The 20,223-nt window shown below is 45.6% G+C and overlaps 1 protein-coding gene across 1 annotated transcript in view; it reads left to right on the top strand.

The window, feature by feature from the left end:
• LOC144762994 (uncharacterized) overlaps positions 1-6,319 on the top strand; it is a 78,480-nt gene extending 72,161 nt beyond the window's left edge. Inside the window, exons 6-7 of the mRNA XM_078648307.1 lie at positions 2,762-2,908; positions 6,201-6,319. Of these exons, the coding sequence (XP_078504433.1) occupies positions 2,762-2,908; positions 6,201-6,319 (266 nt within the window). The remainder of the gene's footprint in view (positions 1-2,761; positions 2,909-6,200) is intronic.
• Positions 6,320-20,223: the final 13,904 nt, after the last annotated feature.

Here is a 20,223-nt window from a genome sequence, read left to right as displayed (position 1 = left end):
GTGCACTTCTTGTGTGTGTTGTGGTCTGTTGTCTGTGCATTGTTTCTGAGTGATGAGGTTGTGCATTCCTGTTGTGTCTGTGCTCCCATTGCCTTTCCACAGTTTGGCTGACAGGGTATGTCTGTTTCTGATGTGGTTCTGTGTATGTTCCTGTAGTGTTTGTGTGTTGTTTTTGGGCAGGCATCTGTGTGTGTGTTCTGTTTGTGGCTACACCCAGTGTGTGTGGCACTGGTGTTGTGTGTTCCTTGTCAGCCACTCCTGCAGTGGCTGTCTACCTGGTTGTTTGTTGTGTGGTGCAGGGTGTATATTGAGATTGCTTGTTGCTGTGCTTGTTGCTGTGCATGGGGGTGCACAGGATTGCCACCTGGCCTGTGACTTGATGGGGTGTGTTGATGTGTGGTTGGGGGTGGTGTGTCCCTGTGGTCTTTGTGCCTTGCCCATACCTTGGACTGGCACTGCCTTTTGCATTGTGCGCATGTGTTGACCGCTGCGGTGACGTGATCTGGACCGGGACGTTGCTGCAAGTTCGCGGTCGATGTGTGTCCAGGATGCAGTGGGGTGACTTGGTGGCAGGTGGGTCATGTGTGGGTGCCCCTGTGGATGTGTTGTAACCCCCAGCAGGGTGTCTGTAGTGGAATTGGACCCTGTGTCAGCCTGTGTGTTGTTTTTGTGTAGTTGCGTACCTGCGGCGTCGTCCACGGTGGCCCATTTCATGATAGTGCTGTAGCAGGTACAGCACCGGAAACACATGTAGAGTTGGGTCCATGGCTTTCGTGACCTGGTGGTGTGGACCGGGACTCTGCTATTACGCTCCGCTGTCGAGTTTCCACCGTCTCTGGTTGGGCGTTGTCTCCGCTGCGGTGCGTCTGCTGTTTAGGCCATCCTAATTTGTGGAGCGTTGCGGACGTCATTCCGCACAGCGGTGAGTCTCCATTTGCTCCCATCGCCGCGGTGTCGGGCGCACTTTGATGGTGGTGTGCGTCGCTCCGCAGCGGACGAGAACTGACCTATGTTTTGCTATACTAATATGGCGGACATGTTTCCCGCTGCTAGCGGGCGGAAAAAGGCGTTTTTCCGCCCTACCAGCACCGCCTTGGTGCCACCGCCCGACATCTTAATGGACCCCATAGTGTTATAAAGTGTATTTTCAAATATTTACACATTTAATTATTCACAAAAATGTGGAAAAGAGTAGTGTGATAATTAGTTAAAATTATTGCACAACTTAAAAAAAGCACTTCACTATACACTGGTATAACAATTTATAGAAATAAATAAAATAAAATGTAAACCTTAAAAAATGTTTTTGGGATACCATGATAGTACAGCTCGACATCATATTTTATTTTATTTTGCTCTACTTGTTATAGTTAGGGGAAACATTCCAACCCTAATACTTACCTACATTGGAAGGCACAAGCAGAAAATTAGCAAAGTGTACCTAAAAACAACATAGGTGCTTTCACTTTTGTAAACGCAATGATTAGTCAATCATCTCATGACTTGTGATCACTATGTACTGTGGTAGTACTGTAAAATTCCCTGACATTCTGGTACAATACCGCAACAACAGATGTTGCTAATTTTAAATACCTAAACAATTCTATATTAGTTCCATTACTTATCGGGACTACCCAGAAGAATCATCTGCACACCATAATATATAATGCTGGCATATTTTAGCAAAAACGGAATGGCGTTTTTTGCGCTATTCAAACTACAAAAGTGTATGTAGAATACATTGGATTTAGGCACGTTTTAGGACTACCCCTTTTTTCTTTGCACCCAATTTACAGAACCACGTAAAATGTTTACTCCTCCATCAATGAAACGGGTGTAACAGGTCTGTAAAATTTGGTAATAAGTTTTTATTCAACTAAAACATAATACTTACCTTTATGTAAGACCTTAACCCAGAATGCTACAAAACACTGACCTTACAGTAATGTAAAATTTTGATGAAGAGTGCTTGGCTGATTTTTCCTTTGGTAAACACAGCCATCAGCTATTCATATAACTAGTTCACAGCACCATGTACCATTGAATACCGTGCAATTACCACTGTGTACCATAGCATAATATATAACTATGTTGTGAACAACTTATACATTTAACATTACTTACACTGCTTACATATGCAACCAGAAAATGAGCATTTCCATATTAGAATATATATTTCGTAGATATAACATTGACATATTTTCACATAATTTGATGGTACATTTTGTTTATTGTACACACTCAGCTTTACGCCACTCCACTGTATAACAGTTGACTTTACGCTGCTACACTGTACGCTGTTTAGAGTCCGGCACTCCAATTTAAGACATTCCAGGATACACCACTACATTGTAAGCAAATCTAGTACATGTTGCTCCACTCTACTCTTCCCAGCTCCAAGGCACACCACTCCAGCCCAAACATTCACACTCTACAGTATTACATGGTTTGCCATTGTATTTCATAACACTTGCATATAAGTCAGTTGCCTGGACACCCCTAAATTATACTTCTCACATCCTCTACAGTCCCAGCCCACTGGGATGAACTATCTGTCATGACCTCTTCATGCACCACTGAGCTAACACTGTCCTCTACTGAGCTAACCTTCCCTCTCTCACCAGACCTATGTGCATTGTCTCTAAGTCACTTCCTTAGACCTTGAAACCCCCCCTCCCAATGTTGGTGAAAACTACTTCACTGTATGATATAATGGGTCCTTTGTGCAGATACCATATAACAAATTCTCTACTATTTTCAGTGAAACCAAAGCAAGGAAATTGTCCAGAAGACACCATAATGTGCATTCAAGCTGAAGACGATCAGTGTAATGATGATGGTGACTGCACAGGGGATAAGAAGTGCTGCTTCTTCCAGTGTGGATTAAAGTGCAAGGCTCCAGAGACAGGTACTTGTGTCGAGATGGAGTAATGGTGGATGTTGTCAGTTCTTTACTTGTATTTCTGCTTTCAAGTTGAACCTGACTTAGAAAGAAACAGCATCAACATGTACAAATGAACAAGTGCCCCTTTCCTCTATTGAAATCTGTAGAATTCAAAAGATCTCATTCTGATTGGATATTCATTTTGATTTGAGTGAGGAACAGACTAACGCTCCCGCTTTATACACTGCACAGCAGCTGTATCTATGTGTGCAACTCCTAATTCTGTATCTTGATTGATTGATCGATGATTGGCTAGGGAAATGACAACGGATTGAGCATTCAATTACAAACAGTTTTTAGACTGTATGGATAAGAGGGTTTTCATCTGATATTTGTTCTAAAATGTGTGCACTGTTGTTGACACTCTCATGGAAATGTTGTTATGTATCTGAGCGAATGGATGATGGTGCAGGGCTGAGACCGGACTCTGTCAGAAGGCTTCCTTTGTTAAAAAAAGTGATGATCCTTGCTAACATCTGTGGTTACATCAAGGAAAAGCATCCTGCTACAGGTATTACTCCCAGCTACTCATAATGTTTCCTTTAAAGGGAGCTTGTGACTGAGTGCCCCCTTCATCTTCCCCCAGATGTTGATGCCGTAACCGAAAGCATTGGCCAACAAAAAGGGACAATTGGTATTAGTCTTTTCTTTAAAATGGTAAAATATAAAATTGTAGAATGTGCTTTCTAGTAGTTTTCAAATGTCAGGTTAGTACTCCTCACCTACCACCCTGTCCTATCCTAGTTCCTGTATTACTGTCTTAAAGACAAACGTTGCCATTTGCCATTTTATGTGCAGAACATATTTTACTAATCAGATCACACTTTATGTGGCTACTGAGCTTAAAACAAGGATCTTCAAGTTCATGAACTGACACAGCAGGCTACTGGCAGAAACATGGCCTGGCAGTACTGGGACAGCCTGTCAATATGGGCAGGTCTTTGAGTTGAAGACACTGTGGTTTCGAAAAGAGTGTAATTGGAGTATTTTTTGTGCGAGAACTGGTCTCGAAAAGAGTGTAATTGGAGTATTTTTTGTGAATTTGATTTCTTGGGGAGGACATACTCCAGTCTTCTTCGTCTCAAAACTCCCCGACCACTGGTGAATTTACCAGGATCCCTTGTGTAATTGGTAGTTTTATAAATATCAAGAGCTATGCAAGCATTGGAAAAGAGCAAGCGCATTGTGAGGTTTTCCAGCATCACTGAGAGGGCCCAGCAAGGGGGTACCCTAAAAGCCAAGAGCATGAGGCACGTGCAGGAGTTATGGTCTGGGTTCTAATCAACTGGGGCAAAGAAGCTACCTGAAGCCATGGAGGGTCACCTGTGGCAGCACATAGCAAACTGGGTACTACAGAAAAAATCCACTGAGAAATAAAACGCTAATTGCGTGACTGGTAAGATTTTATTTGCATAGTTAATTAAAACCGTTGCAATACAAAAGAATTTCAATTTAAAAAAACAAAAGTGTACATGCATAAAACTACTGTCATCACATTTCTTGTATTTATAAATTATTATTAAAAACATTGCTCTGCGCCTGCGGGTAAAGCTGCAGGGTATGTAGTCGCTTTTTATAGCTGCATTTCTGGCATTTTCTGCTCGCATAACCTCAAATATTTTACTAGGCAGCAGTTCAGTTGTGCATCGGCGGATGCAACGCATGCCAGTACTGCTTGCCCCCTGGTACATACCACTCATAATTTAAATTGTCGTTTTTGCAGTTGTTTCCATTCTTTTAAAAGTTCTTTGCAGGAGCGTAGTATATGCAGCAGGTCTTCTGTTGCTGATCCACATGAGCAGCATGAGGAGCCTTCTTTCTCCCTTAGCCAATGTGGTAAGTGCTGTATTTATGGTAGCAAGCCGAGCCTGTATTTCATAAAGCTGATCTTTATGCTTTTTGAGTACCCCAGATTAAAATAATTTTGTGCTGTAGGCTTCGCATAGGAGTTTAGAGTCATCCATCCATGGGACCTTTTTGATAAGGCAGCCTTGTCCTCCAGCCATGAAAGATGTTTCCCTGTCTTCCATACCAGTTTTTTAAAGGTGGTGGCTGTTGTGGGTGTTTCCCAAAGCTGGTTTAGCCCGATGTTCTGTAAACTGCTGTTGAAATACTCCGCAGCAGGGGTTGCACTGTGTAATCGAAAATCTTTCCATAACTGTTCGTTGAGAGTTCCCTGTGGGGCTTTCCCACTTTATCCCAGTTGATGATGTAAGCCCTCTTGCCTTGCGATTGATTGTTTCTGCAGACCAAACTCGAGTCTAATTTGTGCAGGCATTGTGTATTTAGGTAGCCCGAAGATGATCCTGTATGCAGTTGTTAGTGTGGCATCAAGTATTTTGCCATCTCTTCCTTTCTGTTCCTCGCTGCCATAGGTGATTGTTGGTAGCAGCTTTGCGCGGGCCACCTGTGCCAAGGGCAGGATTGAAGGGCCTTTTAGTTTTATGTTTAACATTTTCACGGAGATGGCTAGCGCTAGGCCTTTGTGCCTAATGCTGTGTTTCTGAGCCAGAAATTGGCTGCCTTTATCTAACTTTACTCCCAGGTATTTGTATTCCGTTGTGTCCTCAATTCTGGTCTCTCCAGAACCAAACAGGTGGCTGTCTCCTTTTTTTCCCAACCATCATGGTTCTAGTTTTGTCCAGATTTATCTGTAAGTCATTTGCTTTGGAGAAATGGTGTGTAGCATTTAAAATGTGATGAAGCCCTACTTTTGTTTGACTGATCAGGACTATATCGTCCACATGTAGGAGACAGGGTAGCAATATGTCTCCTATTTGTGGGGCATGTGAGTTGCAACTGATTAATTTCGGGACTAGATTAAAAAGTGTGGCTGCCAGAACGCATCCTTGTTTCAGTTGGAATCCGCCTTGACAGGAAAGACCCGTTGCCCAGCTTTATCTGTACCCATGTGTCGGTGTGCAGGTTTATCAGCAGATTTAATAGGGACTGTGGCAGCCCCCAGCTTTGCAGTTTAAGCCAAAGTCTGTTGCGGTTGAAATGGTGGAAGCCAGCCTTGTAATCGATGAAGCGTAAGTGAAGAGGCCTTCTTGCAGATTCTGCCTTATCCATAAGCATTGCCATGCTGAGTATGTTTGTAGTTGTCCCAACTGATTTCGGGAATCCAGTCTGATGTAATGGGATTGCAGATTTTTCTTTGGCCCATGCCTGGAGCTCCTCTAGTAGTGTGCCAGCAAATAATTTAGCCTTGTTAGGGCCACTAGACTGTAATTTTGTGTTTTTGACTTATCTCCAGATTTGTATATTGGTGAGATGATTGAACCCCTCCAAAAGGATGGCAAGATGTTCAGCTCCCTTATTTCTTCAAATAAAGGTTCCAGCGCTTCTGCCCAAAGCTTTGGCTCTTGTTTGTAGAGAACTAGAGGAATGCCATTTGGGCCAGGATCTCCTTCTCTCCTTCCCCTTTTAATTTGTCGTTTGATGGAATTAGTATGGTTTACGTACAGATCCTCTTTAAGTTTATCTCCTCCTGATTTCCAAGATGCCAAGAGGTTGTTGCATATTTAAATAACGAAGCAAACCACATTCACTGGATGATGTCATCAGTGATGTCATCAGTGATGTCATTTGAGATGTCATCAGTGATGTCACTGACCATGTCATGAATGATGTAATATGTGACATCATCAGCAGTGGATTGCGGGTGCGCGAAATATAGTTAGTACAACTAACTATATAGGAGCAATTTCAATGGTTTTGTATGAGTGAAATATCCAGCTAACTATAACACCCCTAAAACTTATAGTTTTTTTAGTGAATTTCAAAGGTTTTTTAAATACTAATTCCTAACTATATAAGGCCTGAAACCTATGTTTTTTTCAGTGAATTTGCAAGGTTTTTTAAATGCTAATTCCTAACTATATAAGGCCTGAAACCTATGGTTTTTTCAGTGAATTAGCAAGGTTTTTTAAATGCTAATTCCTAACTATATAAGGCCTGAAACCTATGGTTTTTTCAGTGAATTTCAAAGGTTTTTTAAATGCTAATTCCTAACTACATAAGGCCTGAAACCTATGGTTTTTTCAGTGAATTTCAATGGTTTTTTAAATGCTAATTCCTAACTATATCAGGCCTGAAACCTATGGTTTTTTCATTGAATTTCGAAGGTTTTTTAAATGAAAATTTTTAAATGTATTAATTGTTATTTTTTTATACCGATTTACAAAATTTTTGCAGGCAGGTGTTCAGAGGGCCCGCCCCCTTTTTACAACACTCTGCAGCGCTGCTGCATGGCGCTTAGTGGCGATACTTGTTGGACTAGTTCACTCTAGGTGACCTCTGGATTGAACAGGAATTAATTACCCAACTTAAACTGTGCAAACGCGCCCTGTAGAGAGTTCTAGATTGGGGGATTAAGGGCCCGATGTAGGTAAATCCCATTTACCGATTTTGAAATACCGAATCCTACCGATTCGGTATTCAAAAATCGGTAAATGGGATGTAGGTCCCAACATCTGGATTCGTTACCGAATCCTTAACAATTCTTAAATTACCGATTTGGTAAATACCGAATCGGTAATGCCCATTCATTCCTATGGGCTTTGAAGCCCATAGGAATGATTAGGCATTACCGATTCGGTATTTACCAAATCGGTAATTTAAGAATTCACAAGGGTGCAGGGGGTGTCACTTTGACACCCTCTAGCACCCCCAAAACGGCCATGTGTGCAATGTGGCACACAGACATGCCCTAAGGGCACCTCTGTCTGTCACATGGCACATGTGTACATGCACAGATGTGCATGTACACAGGAATCGTTTTTTTACCATGGATTTGTATTCCATGGTAAAATACCGATTCTGTAAGCCATGTGCTGCCGGAACATAGGCTACCTACATTGCATTTTCGGTAATTTTACCGAATCGTTATCATTACCGAATCGGTAAATATTACCGACTCGGTAAATTTACCGATTCGGTAATGATAACGAATCGGTAAAATTACCGAAAATGTGCCCCTACATCTCCATAGCCCTTTACCGATCGGAAACGGCCGAAAATCGGTATTTTCGGCCGATTCCGATCGGTAAAGGGCTACCTACATCGGGCCCTAAGTTCCCTTGCATACTGGGGGTTCCTGGAGGCCAACTAGCTCACCATGAGCCTCCATTATGCGCCAGGGGGCTGCGTTGCTTATCCCTGGGGGACGGCGGTCCCTGGGACAGTGTAGGGGGGATTGCCCCCCCCACACTTCTTTATCACTATGCCATGCGATTTTGTCCCCCTGGGGGGTAATTTGAAAAAAGAAAAACGGGGTTAAAAAAAAAATTTGGCCTTGGGGGTCCTTGTGTGACCACCGTGGCAGGCCTAGGGGGTCAGGGTGTTTCTACCCTGCCCCCTTTTTGTGTTCTACACGTTTGTTTTTCTGCTTTCTTGTGCCTCAGTCTACCGAGGCACAAGATGGCTGCGAACACTTTCTGGTTTGGCGTGTTTACAGACAGTTGACAGCCAATTTGCAGTCAGCTCGTGCTCGGAAAGGTACAGAGTACAGTAAGTTTACAGTAATCTTACAGTAAGCTCCTCTAGATATATGCATTTTTTCTCTTTTGATTTTCTCAGGAACTACTGGAGGGATTCACACCATTTAAACAAAAGGGCGATCTGCGAATCAGACTCTACCATTTTGCCAAATTTCCTGTAATTCCGTTCGGGCTGTACCCGTGTCTAATTGTCCTATGGAAAATTGCATGAGGGAAACACGTTTTGGGACCCCCCCTTTTTTCTCAGCCTCCCACTTCATGAATCCGCCCACAACATTCAGGGAAGGATCGGAGCGGAGCGGGCCATCTTCTTTGAGAAATTCACAAAGATTCATCAACCAGCGCCAAAGTTATTCCCAATAGAATGTTGCGGATTTCCTATGGAAACTAGGTCCTAACTGTATATACCAGTAGGTAATATATATATAAATATATATATATATATGAATGAAAGGGCTCCCAAATCGAGTTTTTCTCCCAGGAACCACACAGATGACTCGCACACCAGGGTCCGTGTTTAGAAATGCGTTTATTGGCGACGCGTTTCGACCAAACGGTCTTTTTCGATAGCCAGCCACACATAAACACAATCACCATTTTATACATTTAAAAGTGCTCAAGGGTAGTGGTGGAAACCGAGGTAGGACCACAAAATTTGAAATGACTACCATTCATGAAACTACAAAAGGGGTAGAAGACAGACTAATTAGTATACGGTCTCACACAAATTATATTGCTGGAATCATGGATTTTAAGGTAAATCACAATTATAAATTTAAATTAAATGCATGACCAAATTACACGTGCATTTAAAACATATTAACACTTTTTCTTTTTCACAGGTCATTTTGATTTTTGATTACACATGGTGACAAATTTAAATGATACCAGTGATATAAAAGATAGACAAAAAGATCACAGTGGTAAAGGCCAAGTGGCCTATGATTCCCAGAATTTTAAAAAAGAAGAAAAATACCATATGTTATTGTCAGACATTGTCCGTCCTGTTCGGGTTGATCCCCTGAATTATCAATGGTCAAGGGTAGGATGGGAAGTGAGTTTCAAATTTCGGCCAAGTGGCCAATTCATCCATGTATTTCGATCATGGGTAGCTCAATTGAGGTCTAAAGAAAAACCTACGTGTCCCCTAAATGGGTGGTCCTCCCCGGTTTAAAATACCAGACTGCTCCCATTTATTGGAAGAGCCCCTCCGATAGAAAATAAAATAAAAGAAATTAAGGGTGAGAAAAGGTGCCAAATTGCCTCTTCCAGCACCGTGAACTATGTAAAAAGTGAACCCTGTGCTGACTGTGGTTCGCCTAGCCAGGCAAGTACCTAACAGTCAGTCTGTTTGTGATTGTGAAAATAAAAGTTGTGAAGTGAAGATGTGCCTACAAAGGAGTCAGGAAAAGTCAATTATTCTACTGGCGATATGTGATTGCCCATGTGTTGGCCAGAAGTGGTTCTGGCGTTGGCGTTAAAGTTGGTCTTTGGTCTTAAGCTTGGTTGTGAAGCTTCCACCTATCTGCCCTGCACCAGAGAGAGCCCTCTCTGGGCGGGGTTTGTGAGAAGGAGAATGCAAACACAGAAGCCAGGGGATGGGGATCCGGGCAAATAATGAATAAAGGGGGACTATTGGACAGTTGAGGAACAGGTGCAGTGTTAAGGCAGATCTTCCGGCTTAACATAAGGTTCTCAGCCAATGTGCACGTGAAGTTCCTCATCCTCGTTTAAACCAAAAGGGTTTCTTGAATCCAGACGGATGATGTACCGGGATTCCAGGACACGTAGTTGTTTGAGACGGTTACCCCCTCTGGGATTCGCTGGAACTCTGTCAATGCCAAAGAAGGAAAATTGGTTAACATCACTGTTGTGGAAACGTAGCCAGTGGCGTGCAGTAGCATAAGACATATCAACATTCTTGATCGCTCTCATGTGCTCCAAAATTCGCTTCTTTATTGGGAAGATGGTACTCCCAATATAGAACTTTGCACATGGACAGACAATCACATATGCACAATGGTCAGTGTTACAATTCATGAATTTCCCAATGATCTCACTCTTTCCAGTGGGGAGGAGATAGGATTTCACGTTTTTACTAGTAGCACAGGCCTTACACTTGCCACACTTGTAAAAACCTTTCTGTTCCTTTAGCCAGTCCTTCTTTTTGACTGGGCCCTCAAAGTAGCTCTTCACTAGCATGTCTTTTAAAGAGCGTGCTTTTCTGTAGGTAACCTGGGGTTGCCTGTTGATCAGTTTTCCTATCATAGGGTCACTCTTAACAATGTGCCAATGTTTCTTTAGGATTCCTCTCACCTTCCCTGCTTCCACGCTATACGGTGTTATCATCCTGACATTGTTGGATCCTAGGTTATTGGGGTTAGTGGTTATTTTCTTGCTCAAATGTGTCTCCCTCTTCCTGGCTTTGGCTTTTCCTCTTGCTACCTTCAAAACCTGGTCCGAGTATCCCCTATATATATATATATATATATATCTATATATATATATATATTTACCAGGCTTCTCCAAGTTCAACAAAGAAGATCGAGCCACACTGACCAGGTACTGTTCAAATGTTTTAATTTCTCGGTCACATATATATATATATATATACTCACACAGCTTCATTGCCTACAACCCGGAGGCTGTCAGCCCTAACAAACATGCCTGATAAGTAAAAACAAACGAAAACCAGTGGTCAGTGCAGGTCTGAAAACAGAACCATGCAAGGACAGAAAAGTCCTCCCTCCCACCCTCCCCCTAACAGAAAAATAAAGAAGAAAAAGGGGCCCTGTACCATGTCCCTTCAGGTGCTAGAAAGTGACCCGACCCCACCCACCAGGCTCGATCCATAGCCTTCTGTTAACCCAGATGGGGAACACCCTATTCCTGAGCGTGAGGGTTGGCAAGAGTTTGGGACAAGTGACTCCTCAGAGGTCTTTCGATAATAACACAATGAAAGGAGCCCATAGTTCTGCATATTTCTCACCTTTCTGGTCTGGTACTAGAGAAAGGCGTTCCATAGCTCGGGTCATCCAAAGTCTATGGTGCCATGCTGTGTGTTCCTGCACCGTAGCAGTGCCCCAGTGTACCAGAATGGCTTGACATGCTGTGAGTAGCGCTAATGCCATCTGCCTACCTCGCAACGACTGCAACGGGAAAGTTATCGGGTTCGAAATTTCTAAGAGAGTGTAGGCCGAGAGGCCAGGACTCTCAGTCTTGTATGATGTGTCAATATCATTGAGCACCTGCTCCCAGAATCTCTCCATTCTCAGACAATTCCAGAGAAGATATGCAAGGGAACCCGTCAGGCTGCAGCCCTGCCAGCATTCCTCTGTATGGTTCTTGTCCCATTGATGGATACGAGCGGGGTTGAGGTACCAATAAGATGCTACCTTAAATGCAGACTCCAGCGGTATTCTTGGTTGTATGATGGGTACTGTAATGGATGTTTTCCCACTCCTTATCCATAAGAGCCCGCCCCAATTCGGCCTCCCGGTGGAGTTGGCCTCTTTAGCGATTATCTTTCTGGCTTGGCACAAGAAGTACATAGAGTTCTGCTATAAAATGCTAGTCATCTTTTTTGATCGCTATCCACGTCTCGAAAGGGGTACGTTTGCAAGAGACATGTGGTAAGTATGCCACGGAGGTAGCCCAGTGCCGTAGTTGTAGGTAAGAGAATTTGTCTGTATGGGGAAGGTTGAGGTCCTGACGCACCTAAGTGAAGGTAATGATTCGGTCAAGGTCGAATAGGTGGCACAAGCGCTTACAGCCCACTTCCATCCAATGCTGAGCAACCTCAGACCTACATCCTGGGGGGAAATTAGGGTTATCAACCATCATGGTCATTGGGGAGAGAAAAGTTGTAAGGCCTCTCGTGAGAGCCACCGCGTCCCACACCTTCATTATTGGTGAAGTGACTGGGGAGGAGTAGAAACCCCACAATCGCGATCGACGAGGAAGACAGATCTCTCGCCAGACATTTGCTCCAGCTACTGCCTGGTCCATAAAGGTCCAGTGCTTTTCAGAGAGGGGGCGATTCCATTCCAGTACATACCGAAGGTGGGCGGCCTGAAGATATCTGTGGACCTACGGCAGGTTCACTCCGTCATCGCTTTTGGGGCGCTACAGTTGTGCTATGGAGAGGTGCTCCTTCCTGTTGCCCCAGATGAATTTTAGTCATGGCCAGCGGCATAGCCCGCATAGCTTTGGGTGGAGGTACTAGAAGCAGAGACTGGAACAGGTACAAGATCCTCGGCAATACCGTCAACGTTACAGCGGCGATGAGCCCAAACCTAAGACAAGTTAAGTTTAGTCCATCCATTCAGTGCCTTCCGAGTCTGGTCTACCAGAGTAGAATAGTTGAGCTCCAGAATGTATGGGAGCGAGGGGGCCTGGAGAATGCCTAATTGGGGTACGGGGTTGCTAGACCAGTGCAGGGAGAGGCTCTGTTGGAGGGAATCCACCTGTGCCTGGGCCAAGGACAGGGTGAGCACCTGAGATTTGTTAAGATTAACCTTAAAGCCAGAGATTTGTCCGAAGGCCACTTATTCACTTCCCAACGTGGGCAGGCACATGACAGCCTCTGCTAGGGAGAGGATGACATCATCCACGTAGAGGCTCACTTTATGGGTATCTCCCCCGAATCGGATACCTTGGATGCCCGGATGATCTCGAATTCTCTGAGCGAGGGGCTCCATGTACAGGGCAAATAGGAGGGGAGAGAGTGGACACTCCTGCCTCGAGCCCCTGGCGATCATAAAGGGTGTCGAGGACACTCCATTTACTCTGGCAAACGTCTGGGAGGCATGGTAAATATACTGCACCCATTGGACAAAGCGGGGTCCAAACCCGATGCCCCGCAGAGAATCAAATAAATATTTCCAGCGCACCCTGTCGAGCGCTTTATCTTTGTCGATAGAGAAGAGTACAGCTCCCACATGGGAGCGATGGACACTGTCCATGAGATGCAGAAGGCACTGGCGAGTAGGAATGAACCCCGCCTGGTCCACATGGATTAGGCCTGCCCTTAGAGGGTTCATTCGAGCCACCAGTATGCCCGTGAAGAGATTCATATTGATGTTAAGCAGCAAGATCGGGCGGTAAGAGCTGCAAAGCCCAGGGTCCTTATTAGGCATAAGGATTACTGAGATCGCGGCTTCGGACATGGAGTTGGGGACTGTCCCGCTATCTAGGAAAGAGTTGAAAAGCAGGGTCAAGAGAGGTGCCAGTTCCTTACAGTATGTTTTATAGAACAGGGCAGGGTAGCCATCCGGACCCGGCGATTTATCTAGCTTTAGCTGTCAGATAGCTGAAATGATCTCATCCAACTGAATGGGATCCTCCAGCAGCTCTGCCTGTGCCTTAGGGTGGTGGGTAATCTTACTGGACTCCAGGTATGCACCAGCATCCGGGGAATCAACCGCCTCTTCGCTATAAAAAGATTGATAGGATTGTCTAAACTCCTCCACAATTTGGGAGTCTAAGTGAACCTCCTCGCCTGCAGGCTGCTTCAAGGAGGAGATGGTCACAGCCACGGCTTTGGCGCATAATCTCTGGGCCCGCATCCTCCCACACCTGATAGAACTTGTGGCAGAGGCGAAGTAAAGTGTAATCCATCCTATCAAGGTCCATGCATTTATGAAGCGTTTGCTTTCTTTCCGAAGTCCTCCAGACCCTCGGACCCGCACACTTATGTATTACCTCTAGCTACGCCACCTCCACCTCGTGTTCTAGGCCCTGATGGACTTCCTTATGCTTTTTGTAATCAGCTGAGAAGATCGCTATTAGTTCCTCGCAAATAACCAATTTGAGTTTCCCAGACCGTCGGTAATGAGGTATCCCAGTGTCATTGTGTTGGAGGTAGTCCGTTAGCTTTGAGCGTACACTCTACAGTACTAGGCGAGTGTAAGAATCCCACCCTTAGCTAGCAGGAGTGGGTCTAGCCTCCTCTGGTTGTATGTGAATGGAGATAGGTGTGTGGTCGGTGAGTGGTCGGAAAGGGAGTGTGTGTCTATAGAGACTTCACTAATCCTGAGTAGAAATGTATTGGAAACAAGGAGCATGTCCAGACACGCATAAGATTTGTGAGCCGCAAAGTAATGGTGAAATCCCACTCGGTCATATGCTTAAGGCACTATACATCGTGAAGGCCATTATCAGCCAGTCATTGTTTACACTCCGAGGAGAGGGCACCCACCTGTGTGTATCGCTGGCTGGACCAGTCAAAGTCGTGGTCCATAACCGGGTTCAAGTCTCTACCCACCACTACAGCACAGCCAGGGGAGGCCAAGCCTTCCACAACATGCCTAAGTAAAAATGGCTATTGATGTGTGTCAAGTGTGTAAATATTAATCAATGTGAGTGTCCTTAGATAACAAGTGGTTCTCCTGCAGCAGACAGATATCCCCTTCAGAGTGCTCTAGTAAAGAAAGGCTTTACAGGATGATTCAGGCCCCGGACTTTAAGACTTATAATCTTCAGGTCTTTAACCATTCAGTATGGGGGTTAGTATGCAATGCGCAGCCATGACAGATGAAGAGGAGAAGCGCTGGTGGTGAGCTTGAGCGAGTGCGGGCCAGTGAGGAGGAGATAGAGGCACATGTCCTGGTACGGAAACCCCACAAAAAGGAAATTCAACCCCCAGCGGTAACAGTGGACAGAAGTTGGTCAATAGAGACAAACGCCAAGGGGTCTTGACACTGGCTGCAAGTCGCGAGACAGAGTACCTGGGAGAAGGAGCAGTCACAAGATTCCCTCTGGCCTCACTCCATGACACCCATCCCCGAAGAACTGCATGACTCAAGGAGAGCTTGAACGCTCTTGAGGTTGAGAGAGGGAGAAAAGGACAGACTCATGTTCCTTGGCCATCGTTTCTGGGTCTGGCTTTAAGTTGGATGAAGATTTACTGACTGTTTGCCAGTGTGAATTACTCTGGGTGGCTTGATCTCAAGAGCCCTCCTTTTGCTCCGCAGTCGTAGCTCTTTCCAATCCCAGTGGGTTGAGTGCCTTGGCAAGAGAGTGAATCTGTCACAGCTTTCCATAATGCTTAAAAATAATGCTGAAGGGGTGGCCCCATTAGTATGGGATTCCGTTGTCAAGGAGATGGGATGTAACCACTTTGAATACTTTCCTTTTGGTCAACGTGGATGCTGCAAGGTCTTGGAAAAGTGCTGTGGTGTGACCTCAAAACTGGATTGGGTGAGCCGCACAGGCTTTGCGAAGGATTTGCTCCTTGAATTGGAAATCATGTACTCAGACAAGAATGTCCGGTGGAGGGGCCTTATCTCCTCTGGGCAGGCACACACGATGGACCCGGTCCATCTGAACGTCTTGAGCTCCGTCTTCCCCCCAACACTTGCTGAAAGAGAGCCAATATGTAGGGTCTGAGGTTGTCTCCCTCTGCATGCCAGGGCACCGCTCGGATCCATATGTTATTCCTCTGAGAGCGGTTCTCGAGATCCTCTGTGTGGGCCTGTAAGTCCAAGTTTTGGTCCTGTAGCTGGATCACCTCTTGCTGCAGCTGATGAAGGTTCATCTTCGCTGCTCAGTTTGTGCTTCTCAAGGGTGGCCACCCGCTCACCCACCTCGTCCATGTCGCGCCAGACCGCCTTGAGATCAGCGGAAAGCTGGCCCTTCAGGTCTAGCATGTCCTCCTTAATAGCGGAAAACAGCTCCATCATGAAGACCTTTTCAGTCGGCCCCCTTCCATCGTCTCTGACTGTCTTGGGTCCCCCGGCACGATGCTTGCTGTATCAGGGCCACATGATTGCTTAAGGACCAAGTCTTTGAGGGTCTTCTCCTTCCTCGCCAGGGCCAAGGACATGGTGCTGTGATGTGCCTGTGGGTCCCCCTATATGAGGTCATCAGCGATGTAGTCTAATAGCACCTACGTGGAGTCAGTAGCCCCACTGTGCAAGCCAGGGGCTGTGAACTCATGCTGCGGGCTGGTGGTCAACAAAACAACCAAAGATGCCAGTACTGATAACCATTAGAATGACTTTCCAAGGCACAAAAGCTGCTAGTCAAAATGTGCCGTGCTTAATCAATAAACTTTATTTATTTCAAAATGTCATTCTTTTTTCCTTTTTTCTTTTAACAAACTTTTTTTCAAAAGAAAACACCGCCACAATTGATACAAAAAGTCAAAGAGATACAAACTAAAAACATCAAATCAAATATTCAGAAATGTGTACACAGCTATTACACACACTACCTCATCCATTCAAAGATTTTTTCAGAATCAAACGACAATTCTTCACTCATACTGAGCATTCACACACATACTCCTAGTCCCTTAAAGTCCAAAATAGGGATTGAGTTTTATGAATAGAATGGACCAAGGGACGTGACACCACAAACAATGCAACAGAGTCAGAAAAAGGCTTGGTTATGTACAACTCAATGATACACAGCAAAGATAAATTTAAAAACCACTTATTTGTACTGCACAACCAGCCCTGACTATCTTAATAGTGCATTTGTTTGATAATGAAAAAATAGAGAAGAGGTCTATGCGTTTCGAACCCCCTCATTCTTGGGGTTCCCCTCAGGACCACCGAAAACTATTTTGTAGATCCATAAGTGATCAATAAAGATTCAATGAGGTCGGTTAGAACACGGTAACATGAAAACACAGGCGATGTTTTTTGACTTATCACGGACTTGCAATGTCTGACTTCCTAGAATGTGTATCAATCCAATATAACCAACTGTCAGATGGAGGAAACCATACCGATGATTTTAATCAATTCTTTAAAAGCGGCACTGAGCTCTTTAAAACGTACTATGACCCACTCGGTGTCTTTGTTCAATGTAGTTGCAGCTTGAATTTCTCACTATTTAGAGACAACAACAAGGGCAAGTGGCCGGCGCCTTCTTCTCAGCGTGCGGTCGCCGTTGCCACCCTCTAGCCGCGTTTTCTTTGTGCGTTTAGTTCTGTGTTATTTTCTTTACATTCAGCTCCTCAAAAAGCAAAGGCGTGTACTGCAGTTCCTCCAGAAATGACTCGCATCAAGGGCTGGTGCTCAGCAGGGCCTAATTTGTTGCTCTGAAGGAGCTATGCATGCTCCTTGGCGCCCTCTTGCCCCTCGAGGTTTATTTTGTTCTCGCTGTAGGCCGCTGTCGGGAGAGGTGTAGCTCAGTTCGCTTCAATTGCAGGGTGTGGGGCCCATCAAAAGCGCAGACCAGCAAAGCTGAATGTGTGGCACAGTAACCCAAAGGTGCCAACCGCCCCCAGTGAGGAGCACAGATTGGGGGGACCTAGGTGATGAACTGTGGTACCACCCTCCGGCAAAGCAGGGCCGTCCCAGTCACAGCAGTAGGAAAGAAACACAGGGGCAGATTTACAAGCCCCTTGCGCCACTTATGCGTCATTATTCTCATTTTAAAAATGACGCAGAGGTGGCGCAAGGGGCTTGTAAGTCTGCCCCACAGTTTCTGGTTGCAGGAACGCTGTTTGCGCATAATCCCTCACTCGCCGGGGGTTCAGACGGCTGCTGCAAGTCTTTCAAGGCCCGCCTCTGGACGCAGAAGGTAATGGCTCCCCTGGATGTTGAGCCGCAGCGCTGCAGGAGCTAGGCTGCAGGATCCAGAGTGCCCAGTGGCCCTCACACACAGCTCCTTGCATAGCTCGAAGGCCGCAGGTCGCAAGCGCCTCAATGACGGCACAGCGCCGCATCCTCTAGGCGTCCAGACAGGCCAGGGGAGACTGCCAAATGGCAGAGGGCATTGAAATCACCAGCCAAGGTGGCCTCCTCCTCACAGAGCCCCACTGGAGAGCAGATGTGCGCAGGCAGTGAATACGTCGTTGATGGGCTGCTTCTTGTAGTCGCGCTCTGGGAAGGTGCTGTCTCGGTCCTTGCCGGAGTCCACCAGCAACCACGGGACCACACCTCACACTCACGGCCCCAGCCCCGCTCCCAGCATGTCTTGAACTGGGTCAGCAAGGTTGCAGGAGGCGGCAAAAGGACTCTGCTGGGTCACCCCAGCAGCCCCAATCAGTCTCCAGTTGCAAATAGCATGTTTGAGGACCGGGTATGGGGCTAAATACTAAGGGGCAGATTTACAATTACTGGGGCATCCCTGTATATCGGCAGGGATGCGCCAGTAATTGTGTGCCGCAGCTCCGCCACCCTTGATACGCCGCATTTACAATACGGCGCACCATGGGGAAAAACGGCACAGATACATCACGCATTGTTGGAGTTGCATCACAAGCGCGACGCAGCTACAGCAAAGATCAGAGGGGCCCTATGTGCACAATGCTGCGTCAATCCTTATGCCTGCTTGAAGCAGGCGCAGGGTTTTGACGCAGCATGGGCCCAAAAGTGACTGAGTGAAATCTTGTAGATTTCACCCAGCCACTTTTGAGAGGCGTTCCTGCGCCAGAACGCCTCCCCCTGCGATAGTACGCCTCTTCTGCCGCAGGGCTTTACAACGTGACGTATCTGGGAGATGCGTCACATTGTAAATACCCCGCACCATGGCTCATCTTTTGCGCCGCCGCTGCATCACAAAAGTGATGCAACGGCGGCGTAAAAGCAGCGCAAGGGGCTTGTAAATCTGCCCCAAAGCTTCTCGAAGGCACAGCCGGAGGGACGGAATCCTGCGTCCTCCCGTGCTGCCATCTTGGCCACACCCCCACATTTTATCTTTACACTGCCAGGGCACCACAATTTCAGGTATCATCCCAGGATGTTCAGCTCAAAGAGGTAATTTCTACTCCCCATATTTCAAACATTTTACCCCGCTTTTTTACTTTTTTTTATTTGAGGGAATCCTTAATCAGAATGGTTGGATGACTTTCTCATTGAAATATCCTATATATTTTATGGTTTCAGTAACATGTCCAATCTGCTGAATGTTATTCCGTATGTTTGATTGAGTGTTCTGTGGTGTCATTGTTTATGGTACAGTGATATTGTCTAACTCTTATTCCAGGGTGCCTAAGTGATATTGACCTTTAGTGTTTTGTTTATTTTCAGACATGCTGTGGTTTTCCTGTATGTTGAATCTTTGTTGTAAGCCTTGTGTCTTAGTGTTGTTGAATGTCTTTATTTGTTATGTAAGATCATGATTTTAGTTTTTTTATGCATGCTGCAGCTTTACTGAAAAGTGCAGATATGTCCGAGGCAGTGTGTGAGAAATAATATCTTTCAAAATCCATAATTATACATTTTGATAATATTTTAGGTCCACATACTACATGGCGATACAAAAGGGATGATGGACGGAGCGTTTGAGCAAATCAAACACTCACCCCCAGTCAACTGATCTGGATTTAATCCATCACCATTCTTTAGCCCACTCAGCCACCCCATTTCAGACATGGCCATATGCAAATCAGTCTGACCCTGTGCCTCAAAGGGAACAGTCCAGCCCGAACTGCCAAGCCATGTCTTCCATGGACCGGAAACAAGCATCCTGGGACTGGTTTCGGATTCATAATCCTCATCAGCCAGGCTATCTTGAATCCAGTGGCCAAGTGAGCAAGGGACTCACGTCTGAGCATACCCTGCCACACTTAGGGCGAACAAAGGCTGATGAGGATTATGAATCCGAAACCGGTCCCAGGATGCTTGTGCATGGTCCATGGAAGACATGGCTTGGCAGTTCGGGCTGGACTGTTCCCATGAGGCACAGGGTCAGACTGATTTGCATATAGCCATGTCTGAAATGTACAACAATGGCAACCCCACAAGATGGATAATTTAGGAGGAGCCCTACAATCCACATCTACTCTATGGGCACTCCCCATTATAGGTACCACTTGAATGT

The sequence above is a fragment of the Lissotriton helveticus genome, chromosome 6, assembly GCF_964261635.1.
Source record: "Lissotriton helveticus chromosome 6, aLisHel1.1, whole genome shotgun sequence".
Lineage (NCBI taxonomy): Eukaryota > Metazoa > Chordata > Amphibia > Caudata > Salamandridae > Lissotriton > Lissotriton helveticus.
This window is presented reverse-complemented; position numbering and strand designations above follow the sequence as displayed.